Source organism: Lepidochelys kempii, chromosome 6 (assembly GCF_965140265.1).
Source record: "Lepidochelys kempii isolate rLepKem1 chromosome 6, rLepKem1.hap2, whole genome shotgun sequence".
NCBI classification, from domain to species: Eukaryota; Metazoa; Chordata; order Testudines; family Cheloniidae; genus Lepidochelys; species Lepidochelys kempii.
Window position 1 is genome coordinate 3,955,124 of NC_133261.1, and position 18,448 is coordinate 3,973,571.

The 18,448-nt window shown below is 43.8% G+C and overlaps 1 protein-coding gene and 1 pseudogene across 1 annotated transcript; both read right to left on the reverse strand.

Annotated features, from left to right (window-relative positions):
* Positions 1–5,615: 5,615 nt before the first annotated feature.
* Positions 5,616–6,624, reverse strand: LOC140912608 (olfactory receptor-like protein OLF2; annotated as a pseudogene).
* Positions 6,625–11,083: 4,459 nt separating this feature from the next.
* Positions 11,084–11,620, reverse strand: LOC140912620 (olfactory receptor-like protein OLF2). Its single transcript, XM_073347299.1, has one exon. The coding sequence runs from the start codon at positions 11,618–11,620 to the stop codon at positions 11,084–11,086; it is 537 nt and encodes a 178-aa protein (XP_073203400.1).
* Between the last annotated feature and the right edge of the window lie 6,828 nt (positions 11,621–18,448).

Consider the following 18,448-nt stretch of genomic DNA (forward strand, 5'->3'; position numbering starts at 1 on the left):
AAGCTGTTTTCAGTGAAGCCTGCAGCTTGTGGCAGACGTGGTTGAGACTTGGATCCGGGTTTGCAGCAGGCAAGCGTGTCTAGCTCAAACGAGGTAAGGTACTGAAGTCTCAAGCTGGCACGGAAAACAGGCTCAGAGGGAGACTCAGCACATTGCGTGGCAGTCCCAAAGGGGTTTCTGTGACCCAACACGCCACAGTGGCATAGCTGAGCAGGATCTGTGCACAGCTGATTTCTTTGAGACTCTGGTCATGATTTTAAGTGAGTTTTGGCTGTGGTTGGTAGAGAATAGACAAAGTGATTACTGTTTTGTTAGTTTCTGATTGCTTATTTCAATTAAGGGAAATAGGGACAGAAAAATAAGCAAAATCAGTAAAAGTGAAGATCAAAAGAAGCTAGAACTGCAGAAGTTGCAGACTGCCCAGAAAGGCTGAAAACTGGGTACTGGGAAAGTCTCTGTTAACTAAGAAGCCCCTGAACTGAGTGAATCTCAGTTTCAGTGAACTGCAGATAATACTAGATAATAGATAATACTTAGAACTGCCATGAGTGCAGGGGAGGGGACTAGATGACCTCCCGAGATCCCTTCCAGTCCTATGGTTCTTTGATCTCACAAGGAGCCCTGCACTGGGAGGAGGGGGGGACCCCAGCCTGAGCACTGGGTAGGGCAAGGGACACGCATCTGCCTCCCCTTGACATTCAGCTCCAGGGTACCCCCACCACATGCACACCCATAGTGCCCACTGCACACCAAACACACACACACACACACACACAGAGTGCCCACTACACACACACAGCCTGACACTGAGCTCAATCAAAATACAGAAGAATCTCTCGGGGAAGCTGGGATAAGTGGAATATTTCCAACGAGCCTGAACAAAAAGAACCGAAGGGGATTCTGCTGCCCTGGCAGGGAGATAGGACTAGATTTCCCAACTGGTCTTTTACATCGGCAGCTTCTCTGAGGCCTGGTTTATGCTTAAAAATTAGATCAACAGAGCTCCGTCGCACAGAGCGGGGAAACTTTTCACACCCTGTGCGAGGCAGTTAGCTTCTACTGACCCTCAATTTCATTCTTCCATTGATGTAGCTACTGTCTCTCGGAGATGTGGATTAACTACATCGATGAAAAAACCCTTCCATCAATGTGGAAAGCATCTATGCTCCGGTACTGCTGCACACCATTGCTGAGTCAATGTAATGGCCTTAGTATAGACATTCCCTGAATGGATGTGGGAGTTTCCCCCTTCCTATTAAAGGATTTTTTTTCTCCTTTTCCTGTCACTCTTCTCCCTCCCTTGGTAAAGCTCTTTCCTTCTCCTGATAGGTAAATATGTTCAGAAAAGTTAAAATTTGTCTAAGGATAACTCCTTTCTTCCCTTCCCATGAATGGCCCACTGTAATTTCAATTAAAGGCCAAAACGCTCTGAAACTGACTTGTTTGCCCATGACTTGGTGGTAGCTCTTTGTTTTTCCTCCCTTCACATACAATGAGTTGAGGACGGAAGCAGCGCCTGCTCAGAACCATAAAAATCAGACTAAGAGTCAAACTTTTCCCTGTTTGCTAACCACACCCAGGTTACCCTTAATTCGTCTGGAGCTGCTTTATGGGATGACTTTGAGATTTGCTCCCTGTAACATCTTTGCTCCCAGGACTACAGGTGTGAAGAGCACATGCAAATAATGTTGTTCCCTTCCTTGTGAAATGGAACACAGAGGGCCAGAGCATCAGCTGGTCTGGATCTCTGTCTCTCCCGTAAGACCTTTTGAATATGATATGAAACTGGGGTGACTGTATTCCACTTCATGTGTTTGTACCTCTCCAAAAGGCTGTTTAAGTAATTTCCCAGCATTGAGACATGAAAATATCGAGAAAAGGGTGAATTTCTTCCAGACTAAACATAGAATCATAGACTTTAAGGTCAGAAGGGACCATTGTGATCGTCGAGTCTGACCTCCTGCACAACACAGGCCACAGAATCTCACCCAGCCACTCCTGTAACAAATCTTGAACGTCTGTCTAAGCTATTGAAGTCATCAAATCATGGTTGAAAGACTTCGAGGTGCAGAGAATCCTTCAGCAAGTGACCCATGCCCCACGCTTCAGAGGAAGGTGAAAAACCCCCAGGGCCTCTGACAATCTTCCCTGGAGGAGAATTCCTTCCCAACCCCAAATATGGTGATCAGCTAAACCCTGAGCACGTGGGCAAGACTCACCAACCAGACACTCAGGAAAGAATTCTCTGTAGTAACTCAGATCCCACCCCATCTAACATCCCAACACAGGCCATTGTGCATACCTACCGCTAATAGTTGAAGATTAATTAGTTGCCAAAATTAGGTTATCCCATCATATCCTCCCTTCCATAAAATTATCAAGCTTAGTCTTGAAGCCAGATATGTCTTTAGCCCCCACTGCTTCCCTTGTAAGGCTGTTCCAGAACTTCACTCCTCTGATGGTTAGAAACCTCCATATAATTTCAAGTCTACACTTCCTGCTGGCCAGTTTATATCCATTTGTTCTTGTGTTCACATTGGTACTGAGCTTAAATAATTCTTCTCCCTCCGTGGTATTTATCCCTCTGATACATTTATAGAGAGTAATCATATCTCCCCTCAGCCTTCTTTTAGTTAGGCTAAACAAGCCAAGCTCCTTGAGTCTCCTTTCATAAGACAGGTTTTCCATTCCTCGGATCATCCTAGTAGTCTTTCTCTATACCTGTTCCAGTTTGAATTCATCTTTCTTAAACATGGGAGACCAGAACTGCACACAATATTCCAGATATGGTCTCACCAGTGCCTTGTAGAACGGTACTAAAACCTCCTTATCTCTCCTGGAAATACCTCGCCTGATGCATCCCAAGACCGCATTTGCTTTTTTTTCATGGCCATATCACCTTGGCAGCTCATAGTCATCCCAAGGTCAACCAATACTATGAGGTCCTTCTCCTCCTCTATTACTTCCAAGTGATGCATCCCCAGTTTATAACAAAAATTCTTGTTATTAATCACTAAATGCATGACCTTGTACTTTTCACTATTAAATTTATGAATAATTTATGCTCCCTCTCTTTGTAATTTTTAGCTTAATACTGAGGGTGTTCACCTGTGAGGTGGGAGATCCAGGTGCAATTCCCCCTTCTGTCCAGTGCTGGGCAAAGATGTGCATTTGCGTTTCCTGTATTTCCAAAAAGCATCCCAGCCCCTGAGTGGTGTCGTATTCTAGACTCGGTTGCTCTCAATCTCTCCTTTCAAAGTTGTTCTACAGTAGACAAGTAATTAAAAAACCATTGGAACAGAGACATGAAGTTGAGCATGTTGGTGCCCCGAACCACTTGTCTATAGAGTTATAACTTCAATCAATTTACAGCAGTAGTGTAGACCAGTCCTGAGAACGATGCAGGACAGAACATAGCCCAGTCACCAGGATCCTGTCCGGCAATGTGGGAGACCCACTTTCAAATTGCTTCTCCCCATTCAACAGAGGGGGAATTGACCTGGATCTCCCACTTCCCATGGGAGTGATCTAATCACTGGGTTAAAGTCTTCAAGGGAAGCAGCACCATTACCACCTCTTCCATTCCCATCCCTTTTGTCAGTGTGGACCTACATTGTCTTTGCTTTGACATCAAAAAGTATCCAGGAAGGAAAGGAAATGTTCCATTTCTGGTCATGCTAAATAGTTCCCTCCACCCCACAGGACATTTCTGTCAATGTTTTCAATTTGCCAAACATTTGAGGAATTTTCAGATTTGGTTCAGGTTGAACAGAATTTGTTTTTCAATGTTTTCTAACCACCCATGAATGCAAAAATCAGCTATTGGCCCAGCTCTATCCATTTCTCACTCTCCGCAACCTGAGCTGTACAATTCCCAGAATCCCTATTCTTCAGAGTCCATAGGACTTACCCACAGAACTAAGAGTAAGACCTCATAGCGAACCTGCTCCTGTGGTATAAACATCTAGAGTCTGATATGACTTTTTCTTTCTATTTAATTTATATACTCGAGAAAACTCACCCTTCCCATATTACTTTGTATTCAGTTCAATGCAGATTCTCACAGTGGACGCACACACACCACGTTCTCTTTTGGATATCTTACCCTTGTTCTTACTTATTTTGTTGCTCCCTTAACTTAAAATAAAGGCCATTTTGATGGAATTCACCTTTCTCCTCCACATGCGTGGATACAAACCAGACAACAATCTACACAACAACCCCACAGAGGACACAAAGGGCTGCAGATGATCAGGAGGGTGCAAGGTGCAAAACTCCCTTTGTTTCAGCCATAGAAATCACACACTTCATACTTGCAACTGCATAACCAAACCAAACCCACTACAAAGCAGAAGGAGATAGATTTGATTCCCCCCTCTTCTTTCCCAATACAAATACATCTATGCTTTCAAAGTGTTATGCAGACACAACTACACAAGTTTGTTTCATGGGACAAGACAAGCTGTCACGTGTATTATAACACAATTTGATTTATGACCAATAACTAATATCTAATACCTATGTATCCACACACACATCAAATGTTCTGTAGCTGCTAGATAGTTACCATTCCTGAATGTAGTTTGAGTTCTGGGCTTGAGTTCACAGCTCGTGGCGGATAACTGGCCAGGAAAGCCAGGCACAAGGAAGAACTGGGTCTCTGTTGGGCATGCACCAATGCCCTTCTGTGTTGGGAGCAGAATGTTACCCTCCAAAGTCTTCCATCTCACCCATCCTTTTTGTAGGCTTTAGTTTGAATCCAGAGTCTATAGGTCTTGATGTGTCACACTGCCTCTGGGTTTGGTGTGATTGATCACCCATCAATTGCAGACATGACTTTCAGCCTGGGACCTGGCTTTGATGTTTCTTCAATTGAACTTTTATTATTTTTTTTCCAGGGTGGACTCTTCTTGCTTTGTCAGGGCTGTTGTCTGCATCTTCAGCCATTGGTGTTTACACTTTATTTCATCAGGACAGTCTGGGCGGGAGGTTGATTCCATTATCCATATATACCTCATTCACACATCTAAACTACACTAATAAGATTACAGCAGGGTTTTGCAAAAATGAAGGTTGCAGCAAGCTTTTTCAAAATGGAGTGAGCATTTTAAAATGGAGTTTGGGACAAGTTAAAATGGAGTTTGAGTTACAATATGGACAAGTGTAAGGAATGGCAAACAGTGAGAAGAAGTTACAATGTTGAAACAGTGTAAGTTTCAGCTATTTAAGCAGCAATTGGATTGAAAGCGAAAGTCAATTAGCCAGTTATTGGGGTATCTGGTTTTATGAATGAATGTAGTTTCATTCATAAATCTTTATTTTTGAAGTTATATTAATAAAATGAACCATTAAAACAATTTAATTGATCAGTTCTACAGAAGCACGTCACAAATATTCACACATTTGAAACAGGTGCCTCCTGGAATTTGATGGGGTAATAGCTTAACAAAGCCCTTATTTTAGTTGGGGCCTGCAGGCCCCATTGGAATACAAACAAATTCATAATAACAATACTATACTCCCACGGGCTCAACAAAATTACATTGCAATGGGATGGGAATTCAATTCACCTGTTTCCACTCCCCATCACTAAACCAGTACTAAGTTAAACAGATTCAAGAACTGGTTAGGAGTTTATTCACTGCTCTCCTCAGGGCGTCCTTCACCTCCATGTTCCTCAGGCTGTAGATGAGGGGGTTCAACATGGGGATCACCAGCAAGTAAATCACTGAGACTATTTTGTCCGTGTCCATGGAATAGCTGGACGTGAGACGTAAATACATGAAGAGGAGGGTGCCATAAAACAGGACCACCGCAGTCAAGTGGAAAGTGCAGGTGGAGAAGGCTTTGCGACAGCCCGCAGCAGAGCTGATCTACAGGATAGTGGAGGTGATATAGACATAGGAGAGGAGGATGGCCACAAATCTGCTCCCTGTCAAACACAACGTGAAAGCAAACATCATAATCTCATTGATGCGGGTGTCAGAACAGGAGAGCGCCAGCAGAGGGGGGATGTCACAGAAGAAATGATTGACAATGTTGGAGCTACAGAATGACAGCTGAAATGTAACACATGTGGGAATCATTGAATCCACCACCCCCACAGCGTACACCCCAGCCACCAGCTGTTTACAAAACCGCCTGGACATGGTGACCATATAGAGCAGCGGGTTACAGATGGCAACATAACGGTCATACGCCATCACAGCCAGCAAGAAGCACTCAGCATCTACAAAAGTGATAGAGAGAGACAATTCCACAGCGCAGGCCGTGTAAGAAATGCCTTTCCTCTCGGCTAAGAAATTCAGCAGCATCTTGGGGGAAATTGTCGAGGAAAGACAGAGGTCACAGAAAGACAAATTCCTGAGGAAAAAGTACACGGGGGTGTGGAGTCGGGGATCAATCATGATTAACAAGATCATCCCCCCGTTCTCCACCAGGGTGATAGAGGTCAGGCAGAAGTCAGGCAGCTATAGAGATATGGGCAGGTGAATGGTGCGGAAAACCTGCCCCTTCTCTGTAATGAAAGAAGTGAAGATAAAAAGAGATCAGTTTCTTAATGAACATCAGTACCCACTCAGGGAAGTGCTTAGTCCACAGAGCCAGATGTTCACAGCTGGTCATTCCAGGTGTTCGATAAAATGCACACACTGTGCAAATATAATGACACTTCAGATTCATCATGTCCCACCCACAAACACTTCCTGTTCACTCATTCAAAGAGAAAACAGTGACTTGTGATTCTGCTGTGAGAGAATCAGTCTGAAGGGATTATTCCATAGCTAAAGAAGTGGTGAGAGTGAAGGAGTGTCAATCTTTCCACCCTCTTTGGGCAAGGGGAGCTCTGTGGCTTGGCATGTAGGTTTGGCGTAAAGTTGCTTACTGTGCTAATTAAGCTTTCTGGCATTTACTTGAGTCTGTATGAAAACCCAGAGACATAATGGAAAGCCCAGGCTTCAGTGAGTAGGTAATTGCCTATTTTTCCAACCAAGGACGTCACTCCTTTAGCTGAAGGGGTCGGAGTTGTTGCTGAGACATTAAGTGCTGGAGGCCTGGAATTGAATAGCTGCTGATCCCCATGGTGTCTGAGTGTGTGTGTGACTGTAATACAGGACAATAGCATGCACCTGCTGAGAAGAGAGAGAGAGATGTGGTAGCATTTTCCCATCCATAGAAACTACCAGTTTGGAGCATTTGGGAAGTTTTATACTGAGATGTGTGATCTATGGCACATGATTCCTGAAGCAACTGGGAATACCTGAGCTCAGACAGCCATAACACCTAATTAATCCATTCAGTGAACCCAAGCCACCTTGGTGTAATTGGTGCCCTGGGGATTAATTTGTCCCAATCTTTCCTATTGTGTTATTAAATGATGCAATTTCTACCAGAGTTACAGAGTATGAGGTGAGGGGTATATTACATCCTGCAGTTTTCAGTGCAAGCCAAGTACTGTGTAGAACTGATCCACAAAGGCGGTTTGTTTATTTATTTTTTTTGTGGAGACCGAAATCTTTTTTGTTAAGAAATACCATAGGGGTGCATCAGATACCACACAGCACCAATCTCTTCCATGTTCCTGGCTCCCAGGCTGGAGTGCATCCCCCATGATGCACGATGGTCTCTCCTCTTGCTGAACTGCCCTGGAACATCACCAGAGTCCCACAGCCATGGTTTAGGGAGGAGAGCAGTTTGGTATTTTGATGGAAAGCTTATAATTTCCAGAGAAAAGATAATTTCATGGAAAAAATAGTTGAAAGGAAAATCCAATTACCCATCAAAAGGCTTCTCAAGAAAAAAATTCAAGGAGCTTTCACAAGAAATTTTGAATCAAAGGAACAGAAAGTTAGATACAGGTGAAACATATAAATTATTTGCAGCTGTAGCTTATATCTGCTCAGTCATTCATGGTTTCAGAATCACATCATTGTCCTGGTCCCAATAGGTCGAATGTAAAACCTGTAAGACATGTAAGAGTACTCCAGATTATCGAGCATTTACAGCATGTCAATCACCATGGTATCCAATGTCCTTCCCTTGCTAGGTTACTCTCCTAACGGTAGGAAAAGTTCGTTCACTCATTTTTGCCTGATGGAGACCATAGGATGACCAGAGGAGCTCAGGAGGAGACCACAGCATGCTCTGGACTTCTGCGGGTCACAAACTATCCCTCTTCATGCATATTATCTGCACACAGAGCTCAGCACTAACATGCTAAATAAATCTAAGAGTCAACTAGAAATAGTCATGCTCTCACCACAAATATTAATACATTTTTGATAAACGATAGAGAGTCGCGTCTCTTTTCAGCCGGTGCAGCCCTGCATGTCCCAATTTCCCCTCACTCCCCATCTCACTCCATTGCTCCCTCACCTACTCCCTACTCCTCCCAAGGCCACCACCCATCTTACAAGTGCATCCTCTCCAGGGTCCAGGCACCTAATTAGGCACATTGCCCTTCACTGCCTTGTGCGTGGTCACCCAGGCACACACCTGAAAGGGAACTGTGGAAATGACCCTTCTGAATGGAATCACTATTATAAAAATGGCGTGTTGGACAATGGTGGTGCAAGTTTTGACAGATGAGAGGAAGAGCTTGATTTTTATGGTTTCACACGCAAAGAGTAGCCTTCACCTTTCTAGGCAAATGCCTTTTATTTCACAGGAAAAGAGCAATTCAAGAATGACAAATAGTAAAGTCCCAGTGAAAGAGGGGACAATTTAATTTCTGTGCCCATCCATGCTGGGATCTCTTCAATGCATGGCCAGGGATTTCATCTTGTGAAATGACCCAGTTGTAACACTAACAGCTCCTATGCATTGCAAATATCCATTCTCTTCCTACAGGTCTCAGGACTTGTTTTTTTTTTCTCAAATAGAGATGAGTCCTTCCTGCACAATCTCCTGCATGGATATGTTGCTAGTGGCAGCCTCTTGTCCCTGCCCAGCAACCTGGTGAAGCTAGGGAAGGGAGAATGTGCATCCTCCCCTGCCTTATAGTGACATCACATGGGCAACACTGGACCTTCTACATTCCTCAACTTGTGCCTCCTGAGGATGCTCAGGGCTTCTCTGCACTGTGCCTAGGTCTGCTGGATATGAATAGACTTGCTTAAAGAGGTAACCATAACATGGACACTACCCATTAGACCACATCCCCTGCTGCTGTCAATGGATGCCTCTCCCTGGGAGTCATTGGGCCAGATTCACAGGTGGTGTAAATCACCATTGTGCTGTGGTTTTTTGGAGGTGGGAGGGGGGGGAGTGAAGAGTTTCATGGCGATAGAATAAATTGACATTCCCACAGACTTTAAAGGGTGTTACTGTGCAATCTAGGGGTTGTTCCCATGGAATTTGTTCTGATTGTGCTGCTGATTACATAGGGCTATGGGTGTGGCTACACCTGTTTGGTATGTTTCACAGACAGGAGTCCTCTCGCATTCTATGTTTCATATGTTCGAATAGCTGACTTTTTTCTCTTGTATTTGGGAGAGTGTAACTTGTGGTGGGGGTGGAATTGTTCGTGTGGATTTTTTGTTTTTTTGTTTTTTGTTTTTTGTTTTGTTTTTTTTTTTTTTTTTTGCTTTTTAAAGTATGCCTTATAATGTATCATTTGAAAACTCATAATTTGCTGATCATTATTGTCCTGATAAAATACATATGGCAACATTGTATGCAAATTATAAGATTACATTGTATGGTGTTTTCTGAAAACATCCACTCAGTGTGCAGCGGTAGTCAAAGAAGTGAACAAACTGTTGGGAATCATTATGAAAGGGATAGATAATAAGACAGAAACTATAATATTGCCTGTATATAATATCTTGAATACTGCCACATCTTGAATACTGCATGCAGATGTGGTCACCCCATCTCTAAAGAGATGAATTGGAAAAGGTTCAGAAAAGGGCAACAAAAATGATTAGGGCTATGGAACAGCTTCTTTATGAGGAGAGATGAATAAGACTGGGACTTTCTAGCTTGGAAAATAAATGACTAAGGGGAGGATATGATAGAGGTCTACCAAATCATGACTGGTGGAGAGAAAGTAGATAAGGAAGTGTTATTTACTCCTTCTCATAACACAAGAACTAAGGGCCACAAAATTAAATGAATAGGCAGTAGGTTTACAACAACCACAAAGAAGTATTTTTTCACACAATGCACAGCCAACCTGAGAAATCCTTGCCAGAGAATATTGTGAAGGCTAAGACTATAACAGGGTTCAAAAAAGAACTAGATACATTATGGAGGATAGGTCCATCAATGGCTATTAGCGAGGCTGGGCAGGGATGGTGTCCCTAGCCTCTCTTTGCCAGAAGCTGGGAATGAGCTACAGGGGATGGATCACTTGATGATTACCTGTTCTGTTCATTCCCTCTGGGGCACCTGGCATTGGCCACTGTCAGAAGACAGGACACTGGTCTAGATGGACCTTTGCTCCGACTCAGTATGGCCATTCTTATGTTCTTACGTTCTTATTAATATGTTTCATACTGAGGTTGGCAAACAGGTCTATCTTTAACAAAGAAATGTGTGCTCTTCTTAATTTTATATTTAAGCAGTAAACAGAGTTATCAAGCAGGAATTGAAACCAAAGAAGCTCAAAAAGATGAGGAAAAAGCAGCAAGGAATCATTCTTGCACGAGGACATTTTATTTCCTGGTAACGAGGTGGAAATGTTTCTCAAAAGAGAGATAGGACTTCAAAAAGAAGTGGCAGACATTCCTATGCACCTCTCTCTCTCTCTCTCTCTCTCTCTCTCTCTCTCTCTCTCTCTCTCTCTCTCTCTCTCTCTCTCTGCCTGTTTATTCACTGCATGTGAAGGGATACAGGAAGCAGCCATTGGACTGGGGCAAGGGTCCTGACCTAAGAAGTTTGGTCAGTAAGACTGCTGAAAGCATGTGGGGACAAAACCTTTGCTTTGAATTGCACATTGTTTGTTAAGTTAGGCACAAGTTGCATTTTAGCTTTATTTTTCTTGTAACCATGTCTGACTTCTATGCCTCATTATTTGTGCTCACTGAAGTTTAGTGACTACACAGATAGGTTTTATTTTATTGTTTTATCTAATCCTGTGTGTTTAAACTGAAGTGTCTGGGAAACTTGCATTCCTTAAGGCGTCCTTCACATGCTCCTCCATGTTCCTCAGGCTGTAGATGAGGGGGTTCACCATGGGGATCTCCAGCGTGTAAAATGCTGAAACCATTTTGTCTGTGTCCATGGAATAGCTGGAGGTGGGGCGTAAATACATGAAGAGGAGGGTGCCGTGAAACATGACCACTGAGGTCAAGTGGAAAGTGCAGGAGGAAAAGGCTTTGCGCCGGCCCTTGGCGAAGTAGATCTGCAGGATGGTAGAGATGATATAGACATAGAAGAGGAGGACAGTCACAAGGCTGCTCACGATAATGCAGCACATGAAAGCAAACATCACAATCTCATTGATGCGGATGTCAGAGCAGGAGAGCACCAGCAGCGGGGGGATGACACAGAAGAAATGTTTGATGATGTTGGAGCTCCAAAGTGACAGCTGAAATGTACAACATGTGTGTATCATTGAATCCACCAACCCCACAGTGTACGCTCCAGCCACCAGCTGTTTACAAAGCTGCCTGGACATCACATGCCATTTGTAATGTACCTTCACAAAGGAATCCCTCGAATAGCTAAAAAGTCAGTATTAGAGACTACGAGAGGCATCCTCCGTGCAGTTGTGAGACACACATACACACCAAATGTAAAGGAGAAGACAGCATTGCTGTATAGAATGAGGGGCTGAGTCATCATTCTCTTACAAACAGGTTTTACGCCACTGTTACTCAATTGCCATGTGAGGACAAGATTGTCTAGTGGATTGGGCACTTGCTGCGCACTCTGAATTTTGAGGCTCAGTTCCCGGCTCAGCTGCAAACATCCGAGGTCATATAAGGATAGATATATCTCTCTGAGCCTCAGCTTGTCATCTGTAAAACGGGGATAATACAGCCAGGGATGTTGTCAGGATACAAACATTAAAGATTGTAAGGTGATGGGAGGTACTGTGGTGATGAGGCCAGACAAGGACCTGAAAACATTCATGAACCTTCACAGCACCCTTATAAGGCAGGCAAGAATGATTACCCCCATTCTGAGGTGGGTCAGGTGAGGCAGAAAGAGTTTAGGGCTCTGTCATAAATATAAAGGGAAGGGTAAACCCCTTTAAAATCCCTCCTGGCCAGAGGAAAAATCCTCTCATCTGTAAAGGGTTAAGAAGCTAAGGGTAACCTCTCTGGCACTTGACCAAAATGACCAATGAGGAGACAAGATACTTTCAAAAGCTGGGAGAAGGGAGAAAAACAAAGGGTCTGTGTCTGTCTGGGTGATGCTTTTGCCGGAGACAGAACAGGAATGGAGTCTTAGAACTTAGTAAGTAATCTCACTAGATATGTGTTAGATTATGATTTCTTTAAATGGCTGAGAAAATAGCTGTGCTGAATAGAATGACTATTCCTGTCTGTGTGTCTTTTTTGTAACTTAAGGTTTTGCCTAGAGGGATTCTCTATGTTTTGAATCTAATTACCCTGTGTATTCACCATCCTGATTTTACAGAGATGATTCTATTTTACTTCTATTAAAAGTCTTCTTGTAAGGAAACTGAATGCTTTTTCTTTGTTTTAAGATCCAAGGGTTTGGGTCTGTGGTCACCTATGCAAATTGGTGAGGATTTTTACCAAACCTTCCCCAGGAAGTGGGCTGCAAGGGTTGGGAGGATTTTGGGAGGAAAGACGTTTCCACACTACATTTTTTCAGGTACCCAGATAAAGTTTGGTGGTGGCAGTGGAAGTCCAAGGGTAAAATAGCTTGTACTTTGGGGAAGTTTTAACCTAAGCTGGTAGAAGTAATCTTAGGAGGTTTTCATGCAGGTCCTGACATCTGTACCCTAGAGTTCAGAGTGGGGAAGGAACCTTGACAGGCCCACTCTTCCATAGCTGTCCAAGAGAGACTCATAATTAGCAGATGCCTTTGAAAATGCTGCCTCCGGTTATTCAGAATGCAAAGAGGCAAATATGTTTTATATGTGATGAGGGATTATTTTATTACACACAAATCCATTCATTCTTAAATAGATGTGATAGATATATCAATAGACAGATGCCAGCAGCAAATCAGCAAAGTGAAAATAACACTGATAATATTGTCCCTTTAGATAGATAGATAGATAGATAGATAGATGATACTTCACTCCAGGGTTCACAGATAATTCCACTATCTATCTATCTATCTATCTATCTATCTATCTATCTATCTATCTATCTATCTATCTATCTATCTAATCTATCTACCTACTTTTACTGCAGGTGTCAGCAAACACCAGAGCACTTTATGAGTTCTTTAACATTGTGCATCTTGGTGTTAAAGGGCGAAGGGAGTGGACTGTCCAAACACTCAGCATTGTTGATCTTAGCCTCAGGAAGCAAAGGGTCTTGAAGTTGAAAGGCTCCGTAACCCTTTCTACTCATAATTAGGGGCATGCACAGGCATTTAAATGTAACTATTTTGGGGGGGACACTTTAAATACTGACCCCCCCCCCACTCCCCCATTCCTCCAGGCCCTGCTGCCTCCCCCACCCCTTTAGCTCCCGTTGCCTCCCTGGGATCCCCACCCATCCTCCCAGCATCCCGCTGCCTCCACCCCCCATTGTCCCAGGCTCCGGACACTTACTGGTAGCTGCGGGCGAGAAAGGGGCAGGGCTCCCTGGGCCCCCCATAGCAGAACTCTGCCGCCAGCCCGGCTTCCCTGTTCTGGGTGCCATCTAGTGGGGCTCAGCGGGAGTGCGAGCTGGAGTGCCGTTCCCAGGGAGATCTCCAGCCATGGTCAGCCCGACTTCCACCATGGCAGAAAGGGGGTAAGAGCGGGGAGAGGAGGGAATCTAGGGGCGGGGGCCAGTGTAGAAGCTGCAGGCAGTGGCAGAGATTCTGGGGGGGCCATGTGTCCCACATTGTGCACGCCCCTTCTTATCATCATCGCTTCACACCGTGACCGAGACACAAAATTTATCTAGAAGAGGGTGAAACTTTCCATGAATAGTTTTAGACATGTTTTTTTTTTTTTTTTACCAGGAATCGGGCACCATGTTGGAGAAGGAGATGGTAAAGTGGTCAGGAGCGACTTTTGAAACTGGGAGAGGGCACCAACAGGAAACTGTGGGGGCTTGTGTGGGCCACTGTGAAAAAAGGGCACCTGACCCAGTTTGTCCCTCCCACACGTCGCCGCTGAAAGTCGTGGTATTGAAATGATTCAATCAACCCAAAATGAATATTTCTTTGGCCGACGTTTTGAATTCACCAATATTTTTGGTGGTTTTTCAGTTTGGGTGAAGCGGAATTTTTTTTTTTTCTTCAGCAAACTGAAAAATTAGTTCCGGGTCCAGAGCTATCCACGTCCCATTCACCATGCCCTGAGCTATAACGTTCCCTGAATCCCTGCTCTTCAGAGTCTAGAATATTTTCCAGGAGACCTAAAAACAAGAACTCACAGTAAACATGGTGATGGGGTGTAAATATGTTGTGTGGGGTATGACTTTTTTCCTGTTTATTTCACTTTTACAAAAAATGCCATCCCGCCTCCCCACCCCCAGATGCCATTTTGCTATTCATTTCACTATCCCAGAGGTTTTGGAGGGGTAGCCGGGTTAGTCTGTATCAGTAAAAACAACGAGGAGTCCTTGTTGCACCTTCGAGACTAACAAATTTATTTGGGCATAAGCTTTTGTGGGCTATAACCCACTTCATCAGAGGCATGCAGTGGAAAATACAGTAGGCAGGTATAACTATACAGCACATGAAAAGATGGGAGTTGCCTTACCGAGTGCGGTGGTCAGTGCCAATGAGGCCAATTCAATTAGGGTGGATGTGGCCCATTCCCAACAGTTATTTACAAGTTGACAAGAAGGGGTGAATATCAACAGAGGGAAAATTACTTTTTGTGGTGCTAAAGAGGCCAATTCAATCAAGGTGGATGTAGCCCAGCCCCAGCAGTTGACAAGAAGCTGTGAGTATCAACAGAGGGAAAATTATGTTTTGTAGTGACCCAGCCACTCCCATCTTTATTCAGGCCTAATTTGATGGTGTCAAGTTTACAAAATAATTCCAGTTCTAGAGTTTCTCGCTGAAGTCTGTTTTTGACGATTTTTTCTTGAAGAATGGCCACTTTTAAGTCTGTTATTGAGTGTCCAGGGAGATTGAAGTGCTCTCCTACTGGTTTTTGAATGTTACAATTCTTGATGTCTGATTTGTGTCCATTTGTTCTTTTGCATAGAGACTGTCCGGTTTGGCCAATGTACATGGCAGAGAGGCATTGCTGGCAGTGTCCACAAACAGTGCACTTTATAATGAAACTTTACATTTGTTCTTCCGTGTGTTGTTGTTCTCTTAACCTAAAAGAAAGGCCATTCTGACTGAAAGCCTCTTTCCATGCTTGGTGCATGGACAACAAGCCAGGTGACAATCTCTACAACTGATTTGGACCGCACAGAACACATGAAGGACAGCAGAGAACCAGCACGGTGTGTGAACTTCCCTTTGGTTCAGCCACAGAAATCCTGCACTCCACACTCGCCACTGTCTAATGAAACCAACTCGATGTCAAAGGAGAGGGAGATGGATTAGGTGCCCTATTTCTCTCCCAACACAGACAATTGCGTACTTGCAAAGCACATCACATATATTTGTATATTTATACTTGTAACCCTAACAACCCCTCAGTGCCCACTGGCAAAGAGTCCAATGTCATGATAAGCAACTCCTCTCAGCCCTGACAAACTCACTACACCTAACGCGTTGATGTGATGGTATTTCTCTATAAAGAACATCGGGTAAGGAATCAAATGAAAACTGATATCATACCGGTCTTCATACTCATTGTGTGATATAACAATTAGAAAGCTATGGATATGTACTAACAATATGCTCGAATGATGAAACCAGGCAGGGATGGTAAACAAGTTTCTCCAAGACAAAGAAATGTCAGTTTGCCTTGTGACCCTGACAGACCACATGCCAGCTCATGCCAAAGCTGAACGAAGACAACTACAAAGCTGGAAACAGTCTGGCTCCCCTATGTCTTTGTATTGTTAAAATAGGCATGAGAATTATAGGACTGTGTTTAGAGTTTAGAGGTTATGAAATGCTTGTAAGTTTCTGCCAGCATTCATCTCACTTATAGTGCCTCTATCCCATGTCTGTTATTAGGTTATATTTAAGTGCTTGTAACAGGAAATCACCAGCCAGGAGAAAATCATGAACAAGTGTGAGATACCAGTTTCTAACATGCATCAGAGGGGTAGCCATGTTAGTCTGTATTCACAAAAATGACAAAGAGTCCGGTGGCACCTTAAAGACTAACAGATTTATTAGGTTTCAGAGTAGCAGCTGTGTTAGTCTGTATCTGCAAAAAGAAAAGGAGGACTTGTCGCACATTAGAGACTAATAAATTATTAGTCTCAAAGGTGCCACAAGTCCTCCTTTTCTTTTTGCAGATTTATTAGGGTAAGCTTATCCCTTAATAAATCTGTTCGTTTTTAAGGTGCCACCGGACTCCTGGTTTCTAACAGGAGATGTTATCTTCTGTCCAACAAGAGACCCATCAACACCCGCAAACCACCGTGGAACATCAGAGCACAACAGACTTCATTGACAGCTCCCTCCCGCCCCCGGAAGAGGAGATGTGCAAGTGATTTGCTCCCAACAGCTCCACTTGCAACTAGAAGCAGAATAATCATTAAAAATAAATCAATAAAAAACCCCTAAAAAGGCAGAACTGTCTTTTCTTCTGCTTGGACTCTGAGGGGCAAAGATTAGGAAGCATAAGATCCCCAGTGCTTGGCCTGGTTTAGCCCTGAAAGATACATGCAGCTTGCTTATTACAGATGCTTCTTGTACCTTTTGAAACCTGATTAACTCATCTGGGTGTGTGTTTACCAGATGTAATCTTGTAAAGAACTCTCATTTCTTTTTTCCTAGTTCATAAATCTTTAGATACTTTCTTATAGGATTAACTACAAGTGTCTTCAGTGTGAGATCGAAGGTGCAATTGACCTGGGCTAAGCCACTGGACTTTTAGGACTAAGAGAAATATTAAGATTGCTGAGCTCTTCGGTGTAAGAAACCATCTATCACAAAGGTAACCTTACATGGGTGGCAAGATAGATAAAGTACCCGAGGAGACTGTCTGTGATTCCATGTTAAGGCTGTTGTAATGGCCATGGAGTTTACACTTGCAAATTGGTCGGTGAAATCTAAGACTAGAACTCACAGCTAATTTGGGGTTTGTGCCCTGGTTGTTAACAGGCTGCCCTTGGGTTGGTATTTACACTTTTCAGCCATTCCCAGACATCTTGACATATCGGTCTGCCTAGGTCTCCAATGTAAATGGAACAGGGTAGGCCAGAGACAATGGGAATTATATTTGCATTTGAAGTCAACTGGAAAAGCCCATTAACAACAGGGTGAGAAAACCAGCTAGACAGCAAGGCATCCACACACCCGCAGGGCAGAGGAACTCTGGAGGTACAAGAATACATTTCAAAGGTATACGGGACTATAAGAAGAAGGGGAAAAGACATTTTGTGCTTCATCACTGAGGGGGACAAAGAGGTCCATGAACAGCGGATCCCCAGCCATGTAGGTTGGTACCACTGAGGAGGTTCCTTTAAGTGAGAAACAGTCTCAGGGCAGGTCTACGCTCCGGGGAAAAGTCAAGCCTAGCTACGCAAATTGAGTTATGTTAGAAGCGTGACTCAAGTTGAAAGTAGCTTAGATCTGCTTACCATGTGGTCCACACCAGTCTGGGTCGAAGGGAGAAACTCCCCCGTCAACTCCCCTTACTCTTCTCGTTCTGATGGAGTACCAGGAGTCTACGGGAGTGCGTTTGGCGTGGATCAATCGCTGCAGCGTTGACCCACCTAGTAGTGGAGATAAGCCCTCAGATAAGGATTGCAGCCTGTTGAGTTTTAGTCAGGAGAAAATGCATTGTACTTTTTCTTTCATTTGGAACCATTTTCTGTTTCTATTATCTTTGCTTAAACCTCTGCTCATTTTTAGTAAAGGTATTCTTGGTTTGACTCTCAGTTCATCTCAGTGTAATATATTAAAGCGTGAATCCTCAGCTGATCTAGCAGGCTGGGGTGTATACTATCTCTCTGAAGACAGGGGACTCAGTCATTTCGGTGACAGCCCAGGGATAGGGGCTGGATACTGCCGGGGAACACGTTTCAAGGAGCTTTCAGGATTGGAGTGCAACTGAGGTGACCTGTGAGGCAAAGTAAAGGCTGGCTGAGCTTTGGAGGAGAATGGTTGGAGGGCGGGGATGGAGGAGGGTCAACAAGCTGGCTAGTCCGAGAGCTGACAAAAATAATTTAGCCCCTGCAAGTCGCTTGCTCACTGATACATGGGAGAGACAGGGTGACTC

Bases quoted from the DNA above. Each gene is read 5' to 3' on its own strand.
- LOC140912620 (XM_073347299.1), bottom strand. From the start codon at position 11,620: ATGTCCAGGCAGCTTTGTAAACAGCTGGTGGCTGGAGCGTACACTGTG.